The 20,116-nt window shown below is 57.1% G+C and overlaps 1 protein-coding gene across 1 annotated transcript in view; it reads right to left on the bottom strand.

Annotated features, from left to right (window-relative positions):
* Window positions 1–8,143, bottom strand: part of CACNA1I (calcium voltage-gated channel subunit alpha1 I) — a 104,983-nt gene extending 96,840 nt beyond the window's left edge. The window contains exon 1 of the mRNA XM_021715980.1: window positions 7,908–8,143. Within this exon, the coding sequence (XP_021571655.1) occupies window positions 7,908–8,143 (236 nt within the window). The remainder of the gene's footprint in view (window positions 1–7,907) is intronic.
* Window positions 8,144–20,116: the final 11,973 nt, after the last annotated feature.

Here is a 20,116-nt window from a genome sequence, read left to right as displayed (position 1 = left end):
GGCTCTAGGCTCCAGTCTGTCCTGGCTTGCTGATCACTCAACCTGTAACCCTGGGCAGTCGGGCTCCCTTCCTGGGCCTCAGTCTCCCCAGCTATGGAATGGAGAGTTAGTACACTCCCTGCCCTGCAGCCTCACAGGAGGAGCTGAGACCATCGAGGGGTCACAGCGGGTAGGAAAACACTTTGTCAATGGAAAGTGCTGGACAAGCCCATGATGCCAGGCCTGTGCTGGGCATTGGGGACACAGACAGGTCAGAGCCTCGGGCCTTGTCCTCAAGGTCTCACAGCTCTGGCGGAGACACAGCAAGCACCAAACAAGTGCCGAAGAGCAGGGGAGACCTGCAGGGGAGAGAAAGATGGAGAAAGAGCTGGGAGGGGCAGAGAGGGAAAAGCTGGGGTCCAGGAAGACATCATGCTGGTGGGGCCTGGAAGTGGGTCCCTGAGGGCCAGTGGGATTCGGAACCGAGGTCATGGGGCAGAGGACGTCGCAGCGGCAGGCCCAGCAGAAGCAACAGCTGGAGCTCATGGGGCCCAGTGACCAGCCAGGCCTCAGAAGAGAGTGCAGGAAGGGCCAGCGGATGGCTGGGAGATCACCCGGTGGGTCAGGGAAGGCCTAAAGTTCAGGCTAAGCCAGACGATTCCCAGTGCAGGGGGGAGACCCAAGGTTTTTGAGTGAGGAAGAAACAAGAAAACCAACGACGGAAGGCGGGAGGGAGTGTGGGAGGAGCCCTTGACAGATGACAACCCCCCAGGAGGAAGGTCAGGTGGGGAGGAGGGTGGGTCCGGGGGAGAGGTGATTGCTGAGGTCACACAGCTTTGGGCTCCCGGCCCAGTGCTCTCTCTGCTGTGCAGCGGAGGGAAGGGGGTGATGCCAGCTGTCACATGGGGCGGGAGGGGTAAGGTCCTGGGAACTGCCTGCTTAGACAGGAAGAGATGGAATAGCCCAATCCCAGACACTCCCAACAGCCCCGCCAGAAAGAAAGAGTTCAGGGCAGGAAGGATGGAGGTTGGATTAAGGGAGGACTTCCTGATGGTCTGGAACCCCTAGAAGGGTCCTAGAGGCCTCTGTCTGGCAGCCTGAGACCCTGTCTGGAGCAGAACTAACAGGCAACCTGCCCAGAGGCAGAGCACGGACTGAGAGACGGGGGCCGGGCAGCAGGCAATGGCAAAGAGCCCTCCACAGTGATGGCCCATTCTCCCCCTCACCCCCACCACATGCACAGCTCTCCAGGGCTCCTCCCCACCTCTAAGCTCTCCCACCTCCAAAGAATAGCACATTCTCACCTCGCCAGCCCCTGGGCCTCTCAGACCATCACCAGAGACAGGGAACCCTGCCAGCGCCATCACTGTGCCACACAGCTGCCGCTCAGTGCTGAACACTTTGCCCGGCACTCACCCCCAGAATGCCTATTGGCCCTCCCAACAGTCCCAGCTGGGGTCACCGTGGCCCCATTTAACAGATGAGCTAACAGAGTGAGATGAGCAAACAGAGTCTTTGCAAGGGCAAGAGACTCGGCCAAGGCCACTTGACCCAGACACCAGGAGCAGGTCTTCACTCGCTTGGCCACCAAGCCAGCGACTCCAGGGTCACCTCTGAGGCTGCTCCTCAGGCCTCCAGAGCGGGCCTCCTCTACAGGCCTTCAGCCAGCACCTGCGCCACCATCACCTCTTGCCCTCTCACAATGGGTCTACCGGCTGCACATCCCTCCAAGGAGCCAGAGTGAGCCTCCCTGACACAAAGTGGCCTGAGCTGTCCTCTGCAAGAGCCTGACACGCAGCCAGTATTCAGAAAAGGCTGGGTGATGCTCAAGACAGGGCGAGTGGAGGGGGCAGATGAGAGCCCACTCACGCCCTCCCAGACATACCGGACCCTCAGACAGACAGCATGAGACTTGGCTCCATGACCCTGATGAGAACACGGGCCCTGCCTTCTTCCAGACCTGGGACGGACAAGGTCAGCAGGGGTCTCTCCCATGTGGATGGGCAAGACCGGGCAGCTGTCCAGAAGTGAGAACACCCCCAGACCCCAGCAGAGGTCTGTAGCAAGGCAGGGGAGCCAAAGAGATGGCAGTGGGACGCCAGGGCAATGCAGGGGGGCAGATGACATCCAGGACCACAAGGGCACGGAGGAGTGAGCTCACCCTCATGGAGGGCAGCAGGCAACCCGGACTCGGGCAGCCCCTTATATAGACTGCGCTGCCCAACTCTCTTTAGCCTGCAGACAAGGAGACCCAGGGCACCGGGGTACTGGGCAGCCGGCGCCTCCCGCATCCCTGCTCGCCCCGGCGCCCTCCCCTCCCCGAGCACAGAGGCGGCCTTCACAGCCCACTGGCTTCCCCACCATGCATGGCTGGTTCCCACTGCAGCTGAAGTGCTGGCTCAGTGCGGGCTGTCACAGGAGGCCCAGCCCAGAAGCTTGCCAGGAGGGGAAGGGGCTGCAAAGGCCTCAAAGGACTGCCCAGGCAGGCCCCCGGGAGGCTGCCACCGAGTGTGTGTGCTAGGACCCTCACCCAGCTGCTGGGAAACTGAAGCAAATCTCCCTGCCAGTGCGGAGTGTGGAAAACCTGGCACTTCTCCAGGCTCTGCAGGTGGCAGTGGTGTCCTGGATAAAAGCCGGGCCAGGGAGTTGGAGACATCAGGGTTTGCACCTCAGTTCTACCACATCCTGTCTGTGCAGCCCTGGATAAAAGTTACTCGACCTCTCGGAGCCTCACTCGTGTCATCTGTGAGATGGGGCTGGGGGAGCACTCAGCTCCAGGGGCAGTTATGGAGGCTAAAGGTGATCACGCAGACAGAGCGCTTCGGGAGGCAAACGTCCACCCTCATCAGCAGCCTGTGTCTCCGGTGCTGGACACACCGCTGCTTGTTTACAGGAATCCTCACTAATCATCCTTTTTGTTTGAGACAGGGCCTCACTCTGTTGCCCAGGCTGGAGTGTAGTAGTGGGATCATGGCTCACTGCAGCTTTGAACTCTCGGGCTCAAGCAAATGCCAGCTTCCCAAGGAGCTAGGCATGCGCCACCACACGCAGCTAATTTTTAATTTGTTTGCAGCAACAAGGTCTCACTATGTAGCCCAGGCCAGTCTTGAACTCCTGATCTCAAGCAACCCTCCTGCCTCAAAGCGCTAGGATTACAGGTGTCAGCCACCATGCCCAGACTCTAATCATCTTTAATCACCCCATAAAATGATGAGAAGACTGAGGTCCAGCAAGAGGAAAGGAAAGTGAGTACAACCCGCCACGGGCCCTTCTCTCACATGCAGCCAGTTATGCTCCTAAGAAGGACCCTGAAGTCCAATTCCAGCCAATTCATGGCTGCCAGGGGTGCCCTGCTGGAAGATGCCGTGATCGATTAGCCATGTCTGCACTGATGAGGGCATGACTACCAGCAGCAAAACTTGCACAAATCCACCTAAATAACAGAGATCGAATCTGATTTTCCTTGGAAGCAATGTCCTCGGAAGGTGCTGTGTTCTATCTAGAGACCTGTCGCCCAATGTCTAATTGAATCTCTTGCAAGCAAAGTGTTTACTCAGCTGAACGTAAGGGGCCTGTTCCCCACACAGGCACAAGCAATCAGGGTGATAACCACATGTGTGGCAGCTTTTCTGGTCTGCAAAGCTCTGCTGTCATATCGCATTTGCCTTATGTGCTGCTTTGTCTTCAATGCAACTCTATGAAGTAGGTATTACCATTTCTGTTTGACAGGTGGGGAGGCTGGGGCTCAGAGAGGTTCAGAAACTGGCCCAAGGTCACACAGCAAGAGGCAGAATCAGGCTCCAGGTCTGTCTGACTCAGGAGCCCAGCACTTTCCACACTGCTAGACACCACCTACCCATGATTCAAACAGCGCAATCTATCCCCTGACATTTCAAACCCAAAGGCCTCCCAGCTGAAAACTCCCAGCTAACAGCGCATGCCCAAGGTCCAGGCCAGCAGGGAGCGGTGCTGACATTTGGGTGAGTGGACCTTTCTCCTTCCCCAGCCCCCCGGCTCTGGGAGGGTCCCAGCAGCCTGCTGGCTCTCCGGTGAGTCAGGCTGTGACTCAGGGCCTAGCTCTGGGCTGGGCGAGGAGTTGAGTCAGGGAGCGCCAGGCTTCAAAGAGTGGCTGGCTCTGGGCCAGGGCCCCTCAGCACTAGGGACACAGCTTGGGCCAGGCCGTCTGGGGTGGGCCCTCCCACGTGGCCCTGCCCCGTTCTGGACCTGGCAGTCATTGAAGCTGCTCCCACCAGCCTGACCCTGCTGCCTTTGAGCTTCCTGTGAGGAACAGAGCCACCCTCTGCAGGGTCTCGACATGCAAAGGGTCCTCAGTGGCAGTCACGGTGACTGACGGACACTAATATTGAGCACCCAGGGGCCTGTCATTACAAGCTGTCATGCAAAACAGCCCAGACCACAAAACACGGTCACACCCAAATGTCAAGAGTGCCCCCGAGGAGCACCAGGTCAAGCACTGCTCCGGCCCCCCTACCTTCTGAGAACAAGAGGGAGGGAGGTTTCTGGCCGGGAAAGCATCCTAGAGCCTCAGAATCTAACCTGATCAGAGATCCCCCCACACACTCCCCATCTCCAAGTCCCTAGAGCCCACCCTGAGCCCCCTAAAACAAAGTCCCTGCTCCAGGGACCCCCGTGAAGGCCAGAGTTTCCTGGGCCTGTGTTTACAGACCCCCCTTGGCCCCTCTCCTGTCTCACCCAGGAGATCATGACATCTCAGGCCTGCAGGTCTGCAGCCATGGGACCTCGAACCCGCTAACTCCCAGGCACACAGCATCACAGCCACCAAGCCTTGGGCTCACACGCTCTTTGAAATACAGACTCTCACAGTCTTTGAATTACAGAAGCTTAGAATTTCAGCACTGCTGAACTTTCAATCTTGACTTTGAACCCTCGACTCAGTCACAGAAGTTTCCAGTCTCCGTATCCCAGAGCCTGACACTTTCGAAGTTGCTCGACTCTGGAATCACATCTCTGGTCAGGAGTTAACCCAGCCAGTTCCAGCTGAGACCTGAATTGCCTCCGTCTTCCACCCCAGCCTCCACAGTCACTGGTCATGGGGATGCTGGGAAAGCAGCTCCCAGGGTGGAGATGTCCCTCCTGCGGGGCAGGGAGCGGGGGCACTGGGTTCCCCTTGGACCCAGGCTCTCCCCAGAACAGACAAGAGCCAAGCCCAGCTCTGGCTCCTGAGACCCCTTCTGGATCGAGACCCTCCCCTCCTGGGCCAGCCCCACTGTGGTTCCAAAGCCCAGGCCACAACCTACACACCCCAAGGGTAGAGGCAAGAGGGGTGGTCAGGACCAAGGGGACAGTGATCCCAGGGACTCTTAGTCCGGCAGTCCAGAAATGTGGAAGCCTGGGTGGGTCCCCTAGGACTGGCTCATTGGGCAGGGCCCAGGGTGCCTGAGGTCAAGAAGACCTTTGTGGCGAGTGTGGCTGGTACCCCAGGCTCCCAGGGCTGGAAGGGGCATCTCATCCAGCCCTTCCTTTCTAGGTGGAGGTACTGAGGCTCAGAAACAGGAGACTGTCCAAAATCACACACATGGCAACAGGACTCAGACCAACCCCCCATCTGGGGCCTCTCAGTGATGCCTGGGCTAGCTTCCTGTTGCTTCCGCCCAGATGCACCTTCCAGGGCCCATCTGAGATGAACTGGGTCAGACCTGAGACCAAGGTCATCTGAGCCATGCCCCTGCCCCCATCTCAGAGTAGGACTGCCCCTCCTGAACACCTGAGGTCCAGAGAGGCAAAGTGACTTAATCAAGGTCACACAGCACCCAAGTGTCAGAGCCAGAATCAACTCTTGTCATCCCGCCCAAGAAGGCCCTGTGACATTGCTACATTCTCGCCCTGGGCCTCCAGCCAGCCTCTCTCTTCCTAAAGGCCCAGAGCTCCTGCAGTCACCCACTTCTCTGGCTGAGCCACTAGGCTGGTCACACGCTATAGGTCCCTAGAGTTTTCCCAACACTTTGTACTAAAACTACTCCCATAGGTGGTGCATCCCCCATTCCCAGAGCTCCCTGAGATAGACCAGCTTTTTTTTTTTTTTTGAATCAGGGTCTCACTCTGTCATCCAGGTCGGAGTGCAGTGGCATGATCACAGCTCTCTGCGGTCTCGACCTCCTGAGCTCAGGAGATCCTTCCACTTCTGAGTAGCTGAGACTATAGGCACGAACCAACCAACACACCTGGCTAAATTTTGGGTTTTCTGTAGAGATGAGGTCTCACTGTGTTGCCCAGACTGGTCTCAAACTCCTGGGTTCAAACAATGCTCCCATCTCGGCCTCCCAAAGTGCTGGGATTACAGACGTGAGCCACTGTGCCCAGCCTGTCCTCTGTGTCCCTGGGGCAAATATTAGCGCATATTGGGTAAACTGATTACTGTGCAGACCCTCTCACTGCACCTGAGACCCCCAGAGCTGTCCCAGGAGCAGCATCAAGGCTCCTGGTCCCCCACCCAGCTAGGGACACCCAGCTCTGCACCCCACCTGCTCCAGCGGAGACCCTCTGGCTTCTAAGAGTCTGGGGATGCAGTGTCACCTCAGCCCCCTGTGGAGGGGGAAGCCAACAGTCCCGGGACCAGCCCAGACACCCTAGCCTGCATCCCAGGAGGCCCCAACATCCAGGGCGGGGCTCATACCTGCAGCCTGAGCCACCAGCATCCCTGTCTTGGCCTGTGTGGCCACGAGCTCTAGCTCCAGGTCCCCAAGCCTCCTCCTCACCGGCCCGGGCCACCAGCTTACCCCTGCAATCCAGCCCTACATGGTCCAAACAAAACACAGGTCTCTCCAGGCCGCTTCTTTAAGCTCCGCCAGCTCCTAATGCCCATGGAACACAGTTCCGCTCCTCATGCCGCCTGCCAGGCCTGTAGGGTCCCTGCCATGTCCCCAGCCTCCAGCGCCTCTCTTCGCCAGGCCTTTGCTCCTACTGTTCCCTCCACCTGGAACCGTCTCCTTCCCACTGGCCTCTCCACCTAACGCCCTTCCCTACAAAGGACTCAGCCCAGGCACCCAGTGTGCACCCAGCAAACAGACACCGCACCTGTCATGTGCCAGGCACCACGTTGAGTACTGGGACCCACAGAGGACAGATCCCTGCCCAAGTCACCTGACAGTACCCCAGAAGGAGACAAACAGATTCAGAATTCCACAACAGGATATGACAACGAATGGAGAGGCTGACAGAGAATCACAGAGGGCTTCCCTGAGGAGGTGACACCTAAGCTGTGATTTGAAGAACACAGCAAAGGATTTGGCCAGGTGAAGAGGGAAGGGAAAAGTCTTTCAGACAGAGGAAAGAGCACAGGGGAAGCAGAGTCATGGAAAGTGAGGCCGGGTGGGCCTCACAGGGCCTGGTGGGCTGGGTCAGGACTTTGGACCTGCAGGGCAACAGGAAACTGTGAAGGGTCTCTAGCATGGGGTGACAGGAGTGCACTAGAGGCAGCAGGCCAAGTGGAGGCAGGAGGACCAGAGGGGAGGCTGCTTGCTGCTGCCTTCTGCCAGACAGAAGTGGGGGGTGAGGGGGGAAAGGGCTTCACACTACGTATTGGGATCAGTTGTCCTGGGACCCACGCCACAGGTTCCTCACCACGGTGCTCATCACCGTGGTCACCATCCACCAAACGGCTCAATCTCAGGAGCCAGGACAGGGCCTGACATATCTGTGTCCCCAGCCCCAACTCAGACCTGGGGTCACACCCAAGGACCCTCTGAGCCAGCCACTGGACTGACCTCTGCAGCCACCAACACCTCCAGAACCTTCACATCAGCAAAACACCAGGTCCTCGTGGTCGGCCTCACCCCAAGCCTCAGGTCTCCCAAGCAGGGCCAGGTGTGGGCAGGGGGGTGGATCCCAGTCCTGCCCCCACCCTTGGGCCCGGTGGGCCCCACCCAGCGAGGCTACAGGAAGGATATGGGTTGCATACCATCTTGATACACCAGTTCCGGGGGCTGGTGGTCTGTCGCAGGCAGAAGAAGGCAACTGGCGCCAGGTCCGGGTGTGGGACGTCGGGATCGGCTCCATCCAGGGGCTCCTCCGGGCCCGGAGGGGAGGGCGGGGGACTCCGGGGTCCCGGCTGCTCTATGGTGACTCCCGGCTCAGCGGCCGGGGCTGCGGCGGATGAGGAGGGCGGCGAGGCGCTCTCAGCCATGTCCGCACCGAGCTGGGAGCCTTGGGGAGACGGAGAGGAGAGGGTGGGTGGCACGTGCGGGGACAGGCCCAGCACGCACTCCCCAGCCTGCAGGGGCGCGGCTCCGACAGCCCAGCCCCGCAGGCTCCGCCCCCTCCCCCAGCCCGTGGGGACAGCTCAAGAGCTGGGGCCCAACTTGTCTCAGGGTTCGTCGGGTCAAGCTTCTTGAGCCTCCGTTCTGGCAACTGAAAATAGTGCAGCAAATAGTCTTCTTGGGATGTAATTATGATATTAGGTTTTTTTTGAGTTGGAGTTCCACTCTGTCGCCCAGGCTGGAGTGCAGTGACACAGTCACAGCCACCACAGCCTCGACCTGCTGGGCTCAGGCGATCCTTCCGCCTCAGCCTTCCAAGTAGCTGGAACTACAGGCGCCCGCCACCACGTCCGGCTAATTTTCTGATTTATTGTAGAGAGGTGGTCTCTCCAAGTTGCCCAGTCTGGTCTCGAACCCATGAGCTCAGGAAATCCTCTCGCCTTGGCCTCCCAAAATGCTGGGATAATAGGCTTGAGCCACTGCGCCTGACCGATATTAGGTTTTTTATAAAACTAGACTTGTATATTTATTGCATCATCAAAAGTAAAGAAAACTTGTGAGAAAAAAAGAGGTTACTGTAAAGACTATTGGCCGAATGATGCTTGCAACAAAGGAGAAGTTGGGGTGCCATGGAATCCGATACTGGGAGGACTCCTGGCAAACCAGGAAGAAATCATGGTAGGCTTCCCTGAGGAAGTAACACCTGAACTGAGACCTGCAGCTGATCCCTTGACCCCAAGGGACTCCCAACTATTGCCTCACAAGGCTGAGAACTCAGGGACCTTACAGTCCAACCTCTTTGCTTTACAGATGGAGAGACTGCATCATGGAGAAGGGAGGGACAGGACAGACATGCAGTCAAGTAACAGCAGAAAATGAACTCCAGTCAGGGCCAACATCCTGGGTCTGTGGCCTGGACAGCTGCATGGGACCCCATGTTCAGAAGGGCCCTGTGCTTGTTATATGTTCTGCCACCACCAACTTGAAACTCATCATATTTTCTCAAGGGTCCCCACATTTCCGTTGTGTCTGGGACCCTGCAAATCATACAGCTGGTTCTGACTCCAGCTCGAGGTACCTCTACACCCTTGTCAGGAGGTTATTTCACCCATTTGGGCGATAGAAAGGCTGAGGTCCAGAGGAGGGAGTGACTCACCAAAGCTACAGACTAAGCCAAGTGGAGCACAAGAGGGTGTCTGGAAGCCAGAGTCCCAGCACCAGCCCCCCAGACCCACAGAGCAACCGCTGACCGGGGCCTCGACGCCCAAGAGCCTCTGCGGACAGCCAGCAGCAGGATGGGAAGAACAGCAGCTCCCAAAGCCTGTTCCCTCACCACTCACCCAGGAGGCTAACCAGTCCCTGAAGCTTTGTCCGCTACGGTCCCCTGGGCCCTAGAGCCCCAACAGTGCCAGGCTGGGCAATGGGAGCACGAAACGAGGCCCAAATCCCTGGTGCCCACCCGGCTGCTGCTGGCAGCTTCCAGGCTGTCGACAGGAGCCGCCCGGAGCTGATGCGTTTGGACATTTCTCTGGCTCCTGGGGGCATCGGGCGGGAGTTGGCGCTTCCTGCCACTTCCCCTGGCTGGTCAAGGCGGCAGAGTTTTCTCCTGAGCTCAGGGCTTTGCTCTTGGTTCCGGAAAAACAGCCACGGGCCTTACATAAGTGCCCAGGCACCTAGGCCCGCCACGTGGCAAACTTCCGGGCTGAAACACACCCTCCCTGGGGTGGCTCCAAGCCTGCCCACCGCTGTGCTGGCCTCGGAGCCCACCACCATGCACTGGCCACTCGCTCTGGCCAGATGGGACCCTGAGGCCCCAAAGCAGGCTAGCCGCTCTCTTCCAGGGCCTGCTTCCTCACCCCATTCTCCCAGGGCCTGCCGATTCATTCATGTGTCCACTGAGCACCTACTATGCACGGGCACCGTGTGGACTCAGGGCTATGCCAGGAGACAAGCCCGACTTGGCACTAGGCCCTGTACAGCTCACCCCCCAGCAAGGAAGAGAGATACACCCGTCAGTTAATTTCTCTCTTTCTGTTTTCCCATAGCTCTTACAGCCATCAAACGCAGTGCATAACGTATGCATTTATATCTCCATGATTTGGTGTCTGTCTCCCCAACCTGAAAGAAGGGAATAAGCGAGCAGGGACTGTGGTCTCTGTCATGCACTGCCATATCCACAGCACCTGCAATAGACCTAGAACATAGTAGGTACCCAATAAATATTTGTTGACTAAATGGATAAAAGTTCTGGGAAGTGAATAAGCAAGAGAGAAAGGTGGGAGTAGAGAGAAACCACCCTGCCCTCTCTAAAAGAAGAGACACTTACTCAAGAACAAGAAACAAATGGCACCAGCCAGGAAGAGCACTCCAGGTAGAAGGAACAGAGCATGCAAAGGCCAGGAAGCGGGAACCAGCTTGGTGTGTTTAAGGAACAGGAAGGAGACCTGTGTGGCTGAACCCGGGGCAGGGGCCCAGGGGGCTTTCAGGCAGGGGACTGGTGTGCTATGGGCTGTGCTTTAAAGCCATCCCTCTAGGGGCTGAGGGGTAGGGCAGGGAGGGCCAGGAGGAGGCTGGAGAGCTGGTCTGCCTCAGCTGCTGAAGGTGGGGAAAAGGGGGTGGATTTGAGATAAATCTAGAGGTAGAAACATCTGGAACTGCGCCACCCCCACCCCTCTCCCCAACCCCAGCACTGCTGAAATCCTTCCTGCACCCTCCCAGGTGGAAAGAGCCTCCCCAGCCTCCCAGAGGCCAGGCCTGCAACCGCCCCTTTCCTGACTTCAGACTACATTCACTTTACATCAACTTGCCTTTTCCCTCTCAACTTGTTTTGTTTTTTTGTTTTGTTTTGTTTTTTTGAGTTGGAGTCTCACTCTGTCGCCCAGACCGGAGTGCAGTGGCCGCTCCCGGCCACCGCAGCCTTGACCTGCTGGGCTCCGGCGATCCTTCCGCCTCAGCCTTCCAAGTAGCCGGAATTACAGGCGCGCGCTACCTCGCCCGGCTAATTTTTTGATTTATTGTAGCGATGAGGTCTCACCTGCCCAGGCGGGTCTCGAACCCGCGGGCTCAGGCAATTCACTCACCTCAGCCTCCCAAAAGCACGGGATTACAGGCTGAGCCACCGCGTCCGGCTCAACTTGTTTAAAGCTGTCACACTGGGCTGTAGTCCTCTGTTCTCACATCTGTCTCCTCACTGTTAGGCTCCTCAAGGCCATCGCCCCCAACTCACTCCCCAGTCCCACCCAGCCTCCACTCTCTGACATAATCCCAGTGCCCACCAGCTCCCACACTCTGATCTGCTCCCAGTTCCTACTCAGCCTCCACCCTCTGATCTGCTTTTTTTTTGAGTAGGAGTCTCACTCTGTCACCCAGACTGGAGTGCATTGGCACGCTCACGGCCATCACAGCCTTGACCTGCTGGGCTCAGGTGATCCTTCCCCATCAGCCTTCCAAGTAGCTGGAACCCAGGCATATGCCATCATGCCCGGCTAATTTTTTGATTTTTTACTGTAGAGACAAGGTCTCACCAATTTGCCCAGGTTGGTCTCAAACCCGTGCGCTCAGGCAATCCTCTCGCCTCCACCTCCCAAAGTGCTGGGATTACAGGCGTTGAGCCACCGCACGCAGTGGTGATCAGCTTTTAGTGTCCAGTCTGCCTCTACCCTCGGACCTGCCACTCCCAGTGACCACCCAAACCACCTCCCTCTGACCTTTAGCAGCTGCCTAGGTCACCACCCTCAGAGCCATTTCTCACTTCCAAAGCCTGTAAGTCCAGCCCAGGATCCCCCTTTCCTGTGCCTGTGGCCCAGCTCCTATCCCCAGCTCCTGAGGTGTCTATGGGGCAACTGGGCCCCCCTTGGCTCCAGCCTGTCTGCAGATGGGGCCTCACAGAGATGAAAGAGCTTGCTGTAGGTGATGGTACTGGCGGATTTAAGCTCTGGTCCACTAGGCCCCAGAGTCCGAGCTACCTCCAATATCTTCAAGTCACCTTCCTCTAGGTGCTCCCAGGGCCTAACCCTGACACTCTATCCCCTGGGTGGCCCACCAAGCAGTGGTGTGCCAGTTGGACTAGCCTCCCTGAGGCCCGCCAAGTCTGGAATACACACTCCCATTCCTGACTCTATCAGTCTCTTGGAGCCTCCATGTCCCTTTCTGTAAAGTGCAGCCCTCCTCCTGCCTGCTACAGCAGGCCCTTGTGAAGAGGCAACAGGATGTAGATGGGAAGGCACTCTGGAACTCATAAAGGCAGACGGCCAGGCATGCATGAAGCCAGCTGTGCCATCCCCAGGAGCTGCAATCCCAGCCCTCCCTCTGCCATCACCACTATCACCACCACTGCCATCACCACCACCATCATCACCACCACCACCATCACCGCCATCAACAAAATCACCACCACTATTCCCACCTCCACCACTATCCTTACCACCATAACATTACCATCACCACCTTCATCACCATCACCGTCATCACCACCATCCCCATCATCACTACCACCATCACCACCATCACCATCGCCACCTTCATCACCATCGCCACCTTCATCACCATCATCACCACCACCATCCCCATCATCACTGCCACTAACCATTACCACCACCATCACCACCCTCACCATCACAACCATCACCACCTTCATCACCATCACCACCACCATCCCTGTCATCACCACCATCACCATCACCACCTTCATCACCATCACCACCACCACCCTCACCGTCATCACCACCATCCCCATCATCACTACCACCATCATCACCATCACCATCACCATCGCCACCTTCATCACCATCATCCACCACCATCCCCATCATCACTGCCACCAACCATCACCACCACCATCACCACCCTCACCATCACAACCATCACCACCTTCATCACCATCACCACCACCATCCCTGTCATCACCACCATCACCATCACCACCTTCATCACCATCACCACCACCCTCACCGTCATCACCACCATCCCCATCATCACTACCACCATCATCACCATCACCATCGCCACCCTCACCATCACCACCACCATCACCATCAGCAACATCCCCACCATCACAACTATCCTTACCATCATAACATCACCACCACCACCATCACCACCGTCATCACCACCGCCATCCCCGTCACCACCGCCATCCCCGTCATCACTACCACCATCGTTACCATCCCCATCACCAGCCTCACCATCATCACCATCACCATCACCACCCTCACCACCCTCACCACTGTCACCTTCACCACCACAAACACCAACACCATCACCACCATCACCAACAGCTTCACCAACTTCACCACCAACACGGACACCATCATCATTACCACGACCACCACCACCACCTTCACCAGCCTCACCACCAACACCACCATCATCACCAACATCACCACCACCACATCATCATCACCATCACCACTATCATCAGCATGACCCCATCAAGCTCTCTATGCATCACCTGTGTCAGTTCTCACCACAACTCTATGACATGCAGATCATCCTCACTTTTACCTCATGGAGAAGGAGGCAGGGGCCCAGGGAAGTCCAGCTGTGCCCACGGTCACCAGCTGGTACAGGGCAGAGTTGGGATTCCCAGCTCCGGTCTGCCCACTCTCAAGCCCAAGCACTGAACCATTACAGGCACTGACATGGGGCAGGGAAAAGTCCCTGAAGCCAGGCCTCCCATCCAACCAAGCCATCAGGTAGTGGCAACACAGTTGCTTGTCCAGCCAAGCCTTCCTAAGGTGGTGGGGACCCTGCCTCCCAGAACCTCCCGGCCGGTCTCCAGAGCCCTTGGAGTGCAAGGGGGAAGCCCTGTGTCTCAAGAGTTTAGGGCCCTGGTGGAAGAAGGCCTGAGAAGCGGACTGGTCAGCCCAGGCCCCTTGTGTTGTGTACATATGTGTGCGCATGTACATGTGTGTGTTTGTGTGTATACATGTGTGTGCATGTGTTTTCACACAGGCAAGCAACTTGTTTCTATGTCAACAACCACATATCAGCTAAAAGAATAAGCAACAAACTCATTCAGGGTATACTAGAATCCAGGAATCTTGGAATCAGACTATCTTAGAATCACCCAGAACCTTAGAGGCCCAAAATATTGGCCACAATCATCCTGAATCTACGGTGTGGCAATTCAAGATATGAACACTGGATGCCAAGACCTGTGTTCAAGTCCTGGCTGACACCAACCCGCCTCAGCACACGACTATGCCTGGATGGTGCCCTCAGCTACCCTGTCTGCAAAGTTCCCCCATCCTTGTCAGCACCATCAGCCACAGAGTTCTGGACTCTAGAAACTCAAAGTCCCAGAAACATGGTGTCTGGGTGGAGGGTCCCTGGAAGTGGCCTAACCTGTCACCCTGCTCTTGCAAGCAACAGTCAGATAGTCACATGCATACCCCACGATCACATGCTCCATAGCACACTCACACACAGACACACACACAGACACACAACCACACACAGTGACACATGGGCACACCCACACCCACTCATGCAGATACTCACACACAACCACACATACACACATAACATATATTCACACTGACAAACTCACAGACACATACATGCACACATCCTCACAGACACATACTCACATATGCATGCAATCACACAGACATACACACATAACATAGACTCTAATAGACACACACTCACCTACACACATAAGGCACACACAAGCACACACACTACATACATACACTGACACATACATGTGCACACAATCATACAGACATATACACATAACATACACTCACATGAACACAAACACACACAACACCACACGGGATACACAGATGCATACATGCACACACAATCACCACACATAACACACTTACTCTGACACAGCCTCACATATGCACACAATCACACAGATACACTCACATACCATACAGTCACACTGACACACACAGGCATACTCACACACATGGGATACACAGACACATACATGCACACACAATCACACATACATATCATACACTCACAAGACACCTGCATATGCACAGTCACACAGATGCACACTCACACAGACACACTCACACACTGACACATACATACACACACACACACACACACACAATACACAGACACACACAACACCCAATCACACATACAAACCAACGCAGAGCCTGCATCTGGTGATCTGCAGAAAAGTCTTCGTGAGGCTGTGAGAAACCTGCCGCCCAGAATCTTCCAGCCAGCGTCCCAGGGCCCCTGGAACCCTCTGTCTGCTCCCTCTTCCGCATGACAGCCCTGCAGATGCATGACGACAGCCCGCCCACCCCTGAGCCTCATCTGCCCCAGGCCTCTTGTCACCAGCTCCCTCAACCATTCCTTGGGTGACAATTTCCAGATCCTCTGCCTCCCTGGGACTCTCCCCAGTCATGCTCGAGTTTGCCCACTTTCCTCTGCATGAGCAGGGCCAGGTTTGCACCAAGCCACCAGAGCAGAGCCAGCAGGTTACCTGCCTGAGTCTGCAGGTGGGGCCTCTCTTGATGCAGAGTGGGTTGCCCGGCCAGCAACCCACTCAGACTGCAGCACCTGTGGGCCATGCGGTCCACCAATCCCCTCAGATCTTCTTCAGAGGAGATGAACCAGTCCAGGGTGCCTCAGCCTAAAGAGAAATGGCTGCAGTGTGGCCCCCAGTGCAAGATCTGACACAAAACTGGCTCTGGACTGGCCAGCTAAACCTGCCACCTCCTATGCCCAAATCAGCAGCAAGGGCTCTCAGCTTCGCAGTGTATTTGGTGGCTTGGATTGCAGCCTCTCCCACGACAGCCAACAACAATCATAGTCAATGTTGTCTGTGAGCACTACTATGTGCCAGGCACCTCATTACAACCCAGAGAACTAAGCACTTTTGCTCTCCCCACTTTACAGATCAGGAAACTGAGGCACGGAGAGGTTAAGGGATTTTCCCAAAGTCAAGAGCTACTCAGGGAATTTGGATCTGGGCAATCCAACAGCAGGTCACCAGTTAAAGGTTGTCCAGGCCAGGCCATGGACAGAAGGTCACAGCTCACCCGCTCTCCGCACCCGCCACGTGTCTGTCACCAGGCATCGCCACCTGTTTTTTCCAGCCATCTCTAGGCCTATAACAAGTGCCGCAAGTGAGGCTGTGTTTGAATCTCCATCAGTGTGTTTGAACATCTCCCAGCAGGTGCCTCTGCTGATCAGTTTTTACTCACTCTGCAGTAATTAAGGCCTTGGGTCTCACTTCAGTTATCAAAGCAGGGCGAACGTGGTCCCTGGTGGAGGCCAGGGATTCCAGCAGAAAGAGCACTGGATCAGGAGTCCCGGGGCCCAGGCTCACAGACCAGCTCAACCTCACCCCATCACATGGTCTCCCCAAACTTCATTTCCTCTTGTAAAAAATGTAGAAGCCGATGCCTTCTCTACCTCAAACACGAGACGATGAAAGGAAAGAGGTTTGGAAAGCATCTTGATGAGAGAACAGCTTCGCCATGTGAGGCCCCACACGAGGCCCTGCAGACCTGAATCCAGGCCGCCAGAGCAGCCTTCCAGGTGGAAGGTGTGATCCCAGTTCAGTAGGACACTGACACCTCTGCAGTGCTAAGGAGCCACTCCTCTGGGTCATGATCACGAACGCGCTGAGTAGTCCAGAGAGGGGCCTATGTCCCTGGACCCTTGAAGGGCAACAAAGCCTTCAATGGCCATCAGGGCAAGGTAGGCAATGAGGAGGTAAGGGAAGACCTTAATGTTCTCAAAATGCACCATCAGCTGGGCACAGAAGCTCACACTTATAATCCCAGCACTTGGGAGGCCAAGGCGGGAGGATTGCTTGAACGCAGGAATTCAAGACCAACCTGGGCGACACAGTGAGACCTCATCTCTACAAAAAAAATCAAAAAATTCGCTGGGTGTGGTGGTGCACATCCCAGCTACTTGGAAGACTGAGGCCGAAGGACTGCCTGAGCCCAGGAGGTTGAGGCCACGATGAGCCATGAGTGTGCCGCTGCACTCCAGCATGGGCGACGACGCAAAAAAAAAAGCCACCATCAGCCAGAGTCCAGGAGAAGGGGGCAGCTGGCAGGGGAGAGCCTCGGAGATGTGGAAGAAGGTCTGCAAAGCAGGCCCAGGTTTGCACTGGACTCCCTGAGGAGGCCACAGCCTCTGCAGAACCTCCACCCTAAGAAACACTTCCTTATTCTCCTCTGCTTCCCAAGAAGCCCCAAAGCTCCCAGCACCTGCTCAAGGGTGTCTGAACACCTTGTACGAAGGCCTCCACGACCCACACCCTTCACACACAAGCACAGTTTCTGTCCTCCACTCCCAGGACGTGAGGAGAAACAAGGACTCATGGCCGTGTCCCCACAGAGCACCTGGTAGGGGAGGCCCGGGCCCTCCCCACAGGTGCAGAAGCTCTGAAAGGGTAGGTTTCTGTGTGTTCCCTGCTGTGTCCCCAGTGACCAGAACAGGGCTGGGAACACAGTAGGTGTTGAATAAACATTAGAGAGAAAAGGAACTCAGAACATCAGATTTGTTTTCTTCCCTCTGTAGAGTGGGCAGGAGGGGGATATCAGGATCGATAGCCCCACAGACCTGAAGACCAATGGGCCCATGGAACCCACGAACCCACAGACCCACGAATCCACAGACCTAAGACCCAACAGACCCACAGACCTGTGAATCCACTCATCCACACACTCACAGACACATACACACCCATAGATCCACGGACCACAGACCCCCCCACTCATTCACAGAGATCCACAGACCACACACTCGCAGTGGTGCAGGGCACACACAGCGCCCTGGGCTCTCGGAGCCCCCAGCCAGCCCCAGGACTCCTGGGAGCACAGGGTCGACTGAGGGCGTTATGGAATACGTTGTGCAGAAAAAACAGGATGGAGGGAAGGGTCAGAGAGAAGTGGGAAGAGGGGCAAGGGCAAGCGAGGAAGAGGAGCAGGGGGAGGGTAGGGGGAGGGGGGCTGCTCTGCCTGTGGTCCAGAGGGGTCTCTCTGGATCCCCAGTCCCAGGCCAGAGACCCTCCTTCCAGACAGTTTTTGACACCTCGAGCTGGGGGCTGGGAAATCAGAGAACAAGGCAGCCGAAGGGGAGACACACGCCAATCAAGGAACCACACAAGAGCCTGTTTCCTTCGTTACCTTGGAAAGCGCTAGGAACTGCTGGGGCGGGCGCCCACGAGGGTGGGGGAGGGACAGAGCGGTGCCCAGAAACAGCCTGGCCCGGGAGCCCCTTTCCGAGGGCTGAGGCCCAGCAGAACCACACGTGGTGTGTGGGGCGAAGGCGGTGGAGAAAGCAGGGGAGCCGGGTAGCAGGAGACTGGGAGAGGGGAGTCGGGGGCTGTGATGAACTCAGGGTGGGGATCTGGGTCCAGAACCCCAAGGCTGCAGTTCGTGAAACTGGGCTGTGGGCTCAGGAAGGACAGGGGACAGGAGTCCAGGGACGCTGAGAGAGGGTGGGAGACGGTGGCAGAAACTTCCGCCCCCACCTCGCTACCCAAGGTCAAGGAGAGTCAGCAGGGACTCGAGGCCTGCCTGGCGCCCCCTGGTGGGCCTGGAAGATGCCCTCGCAGCGCCAACCCCCTCGGAAGGGCCTGGAATGGGGGTGGGGGAAGGGAGGAGGCATGCAGGGTGGGCAGGCAGGAATGGGGACGACCTTGGCCAAAGGAAGGGGAGGGGCCTTCAGCCAGGCCTGCAGCCCCTTCCCCGGGCCTCTCCTAGGGTTCTGAGCAACCAGGAAGGAAGAGCGGAGGACACGGTGAGGGGCCCAGGCCTGGGGGAGGTCCAGCTCAGCATCCCCCAGGTATGCACTTCCCTCATCCTCTTCCTACCCCACTGCAGCCCCCAACTTGGTCCTGGCTCAGTGTCACCCCGTCCTGTCCAGACGTGGCACCCCCGCTGGCATCACCTGAAGGGATCTGGGAGGTCTCTAGACTCCCTGCCCAATCCCCAGCTCAGCCCCGAATCCTGGAACCGGACTGAAAGTTTGTCCGGAAGGATGGACAAGAGTTTTTGAAGCGAGTCCTCGGGACTGAGGGGAGCCGCTGATCCAGGTGACCCGTGTGAGTGCAGCCTGAGGACTGGGGCCCACACTCCGGGACCAAGCCCGTCTCCCGGGCCAACCCACACCCCTGTCCTCACAGCATCCTAGCCCCGAGGTGGTACCAGTGTCTGCTGGGTGAATCCCCCAGGCAGCGAGAGACAGAAGAACAGACTGACCGCTGCTCAAGCCAACCTGAGCACGCCAGCCGAGGATGCTCCTCACATGGCGATTCAGACCCCATCACACCACACAGACACACGCAGGCCCACTCCAGTGCTCGCCTGCGCTCGCCTCTCTCTGTGTGTCTCTCTCTCTCTCTCTCTCTCTCTCTCTCTCTCACACACACACGCGCGCGCACACACACACACACACACACCTGGCCCCAGGACACAGAACCAGAATATAGCTCAGGGGTCTCCTCAGACCCCAATCTCGTCCTCGGTTAGGAGCCCCCAGACCCTGAAGGGGAAGAAAGACACAGCAGAGGGGCTGACGGACGCCTCAGCCTGGGCTCCTCCAAGAGCCCCCTCCCCCAGGCACCATAACCTCCCCCAGAAGAGGCCTCCCTCCTCTCCCAGCCTCTTGGCCTCCACATCCCCCACACACACCATTCAGCAGACAATTAACACCCAATCATCATAAACACTCATTATATAACCAGCTCCGTGCTGCCGAGGATTCCTTTCACCCCCTAGAGCCCCAGCTCCGACCCTGGCCTGGCTTTGGGCAGCGCCACCTCAAGCTGGCTGGGGTGCGGGCCAAGTCAGGGGGCCCCAGAGCCCCGGCCTCGAGGAAAGTTAAACCCTGCCCGGGATCCCCCCATCCGTCCCCCCGGGGCACCTTCCCCGGCCGACACTCCCGCCTCAGCCCCCCAC

The sequence above is a fragment of the Carlito syrichta genome, unplaced genomic scaffold, assembly GCF_000164805.1.
Source record: "Carlito syrichta isolate Samal-C Ts95f unplaced genomic scaffold, Tarsius_syrichta-2.0.1 Scaffold308101, whole genome shotgun sequence".
Classification (NCBI taxonomy): Eukaryota; Metazoa; Chordata; class Mammalia; order Primates; family Tarsiidae; genus Carlito; species Carlito syrichta.
This window is presented reverse-complemented; position numbering and strand designations above follow the sequence as displayed.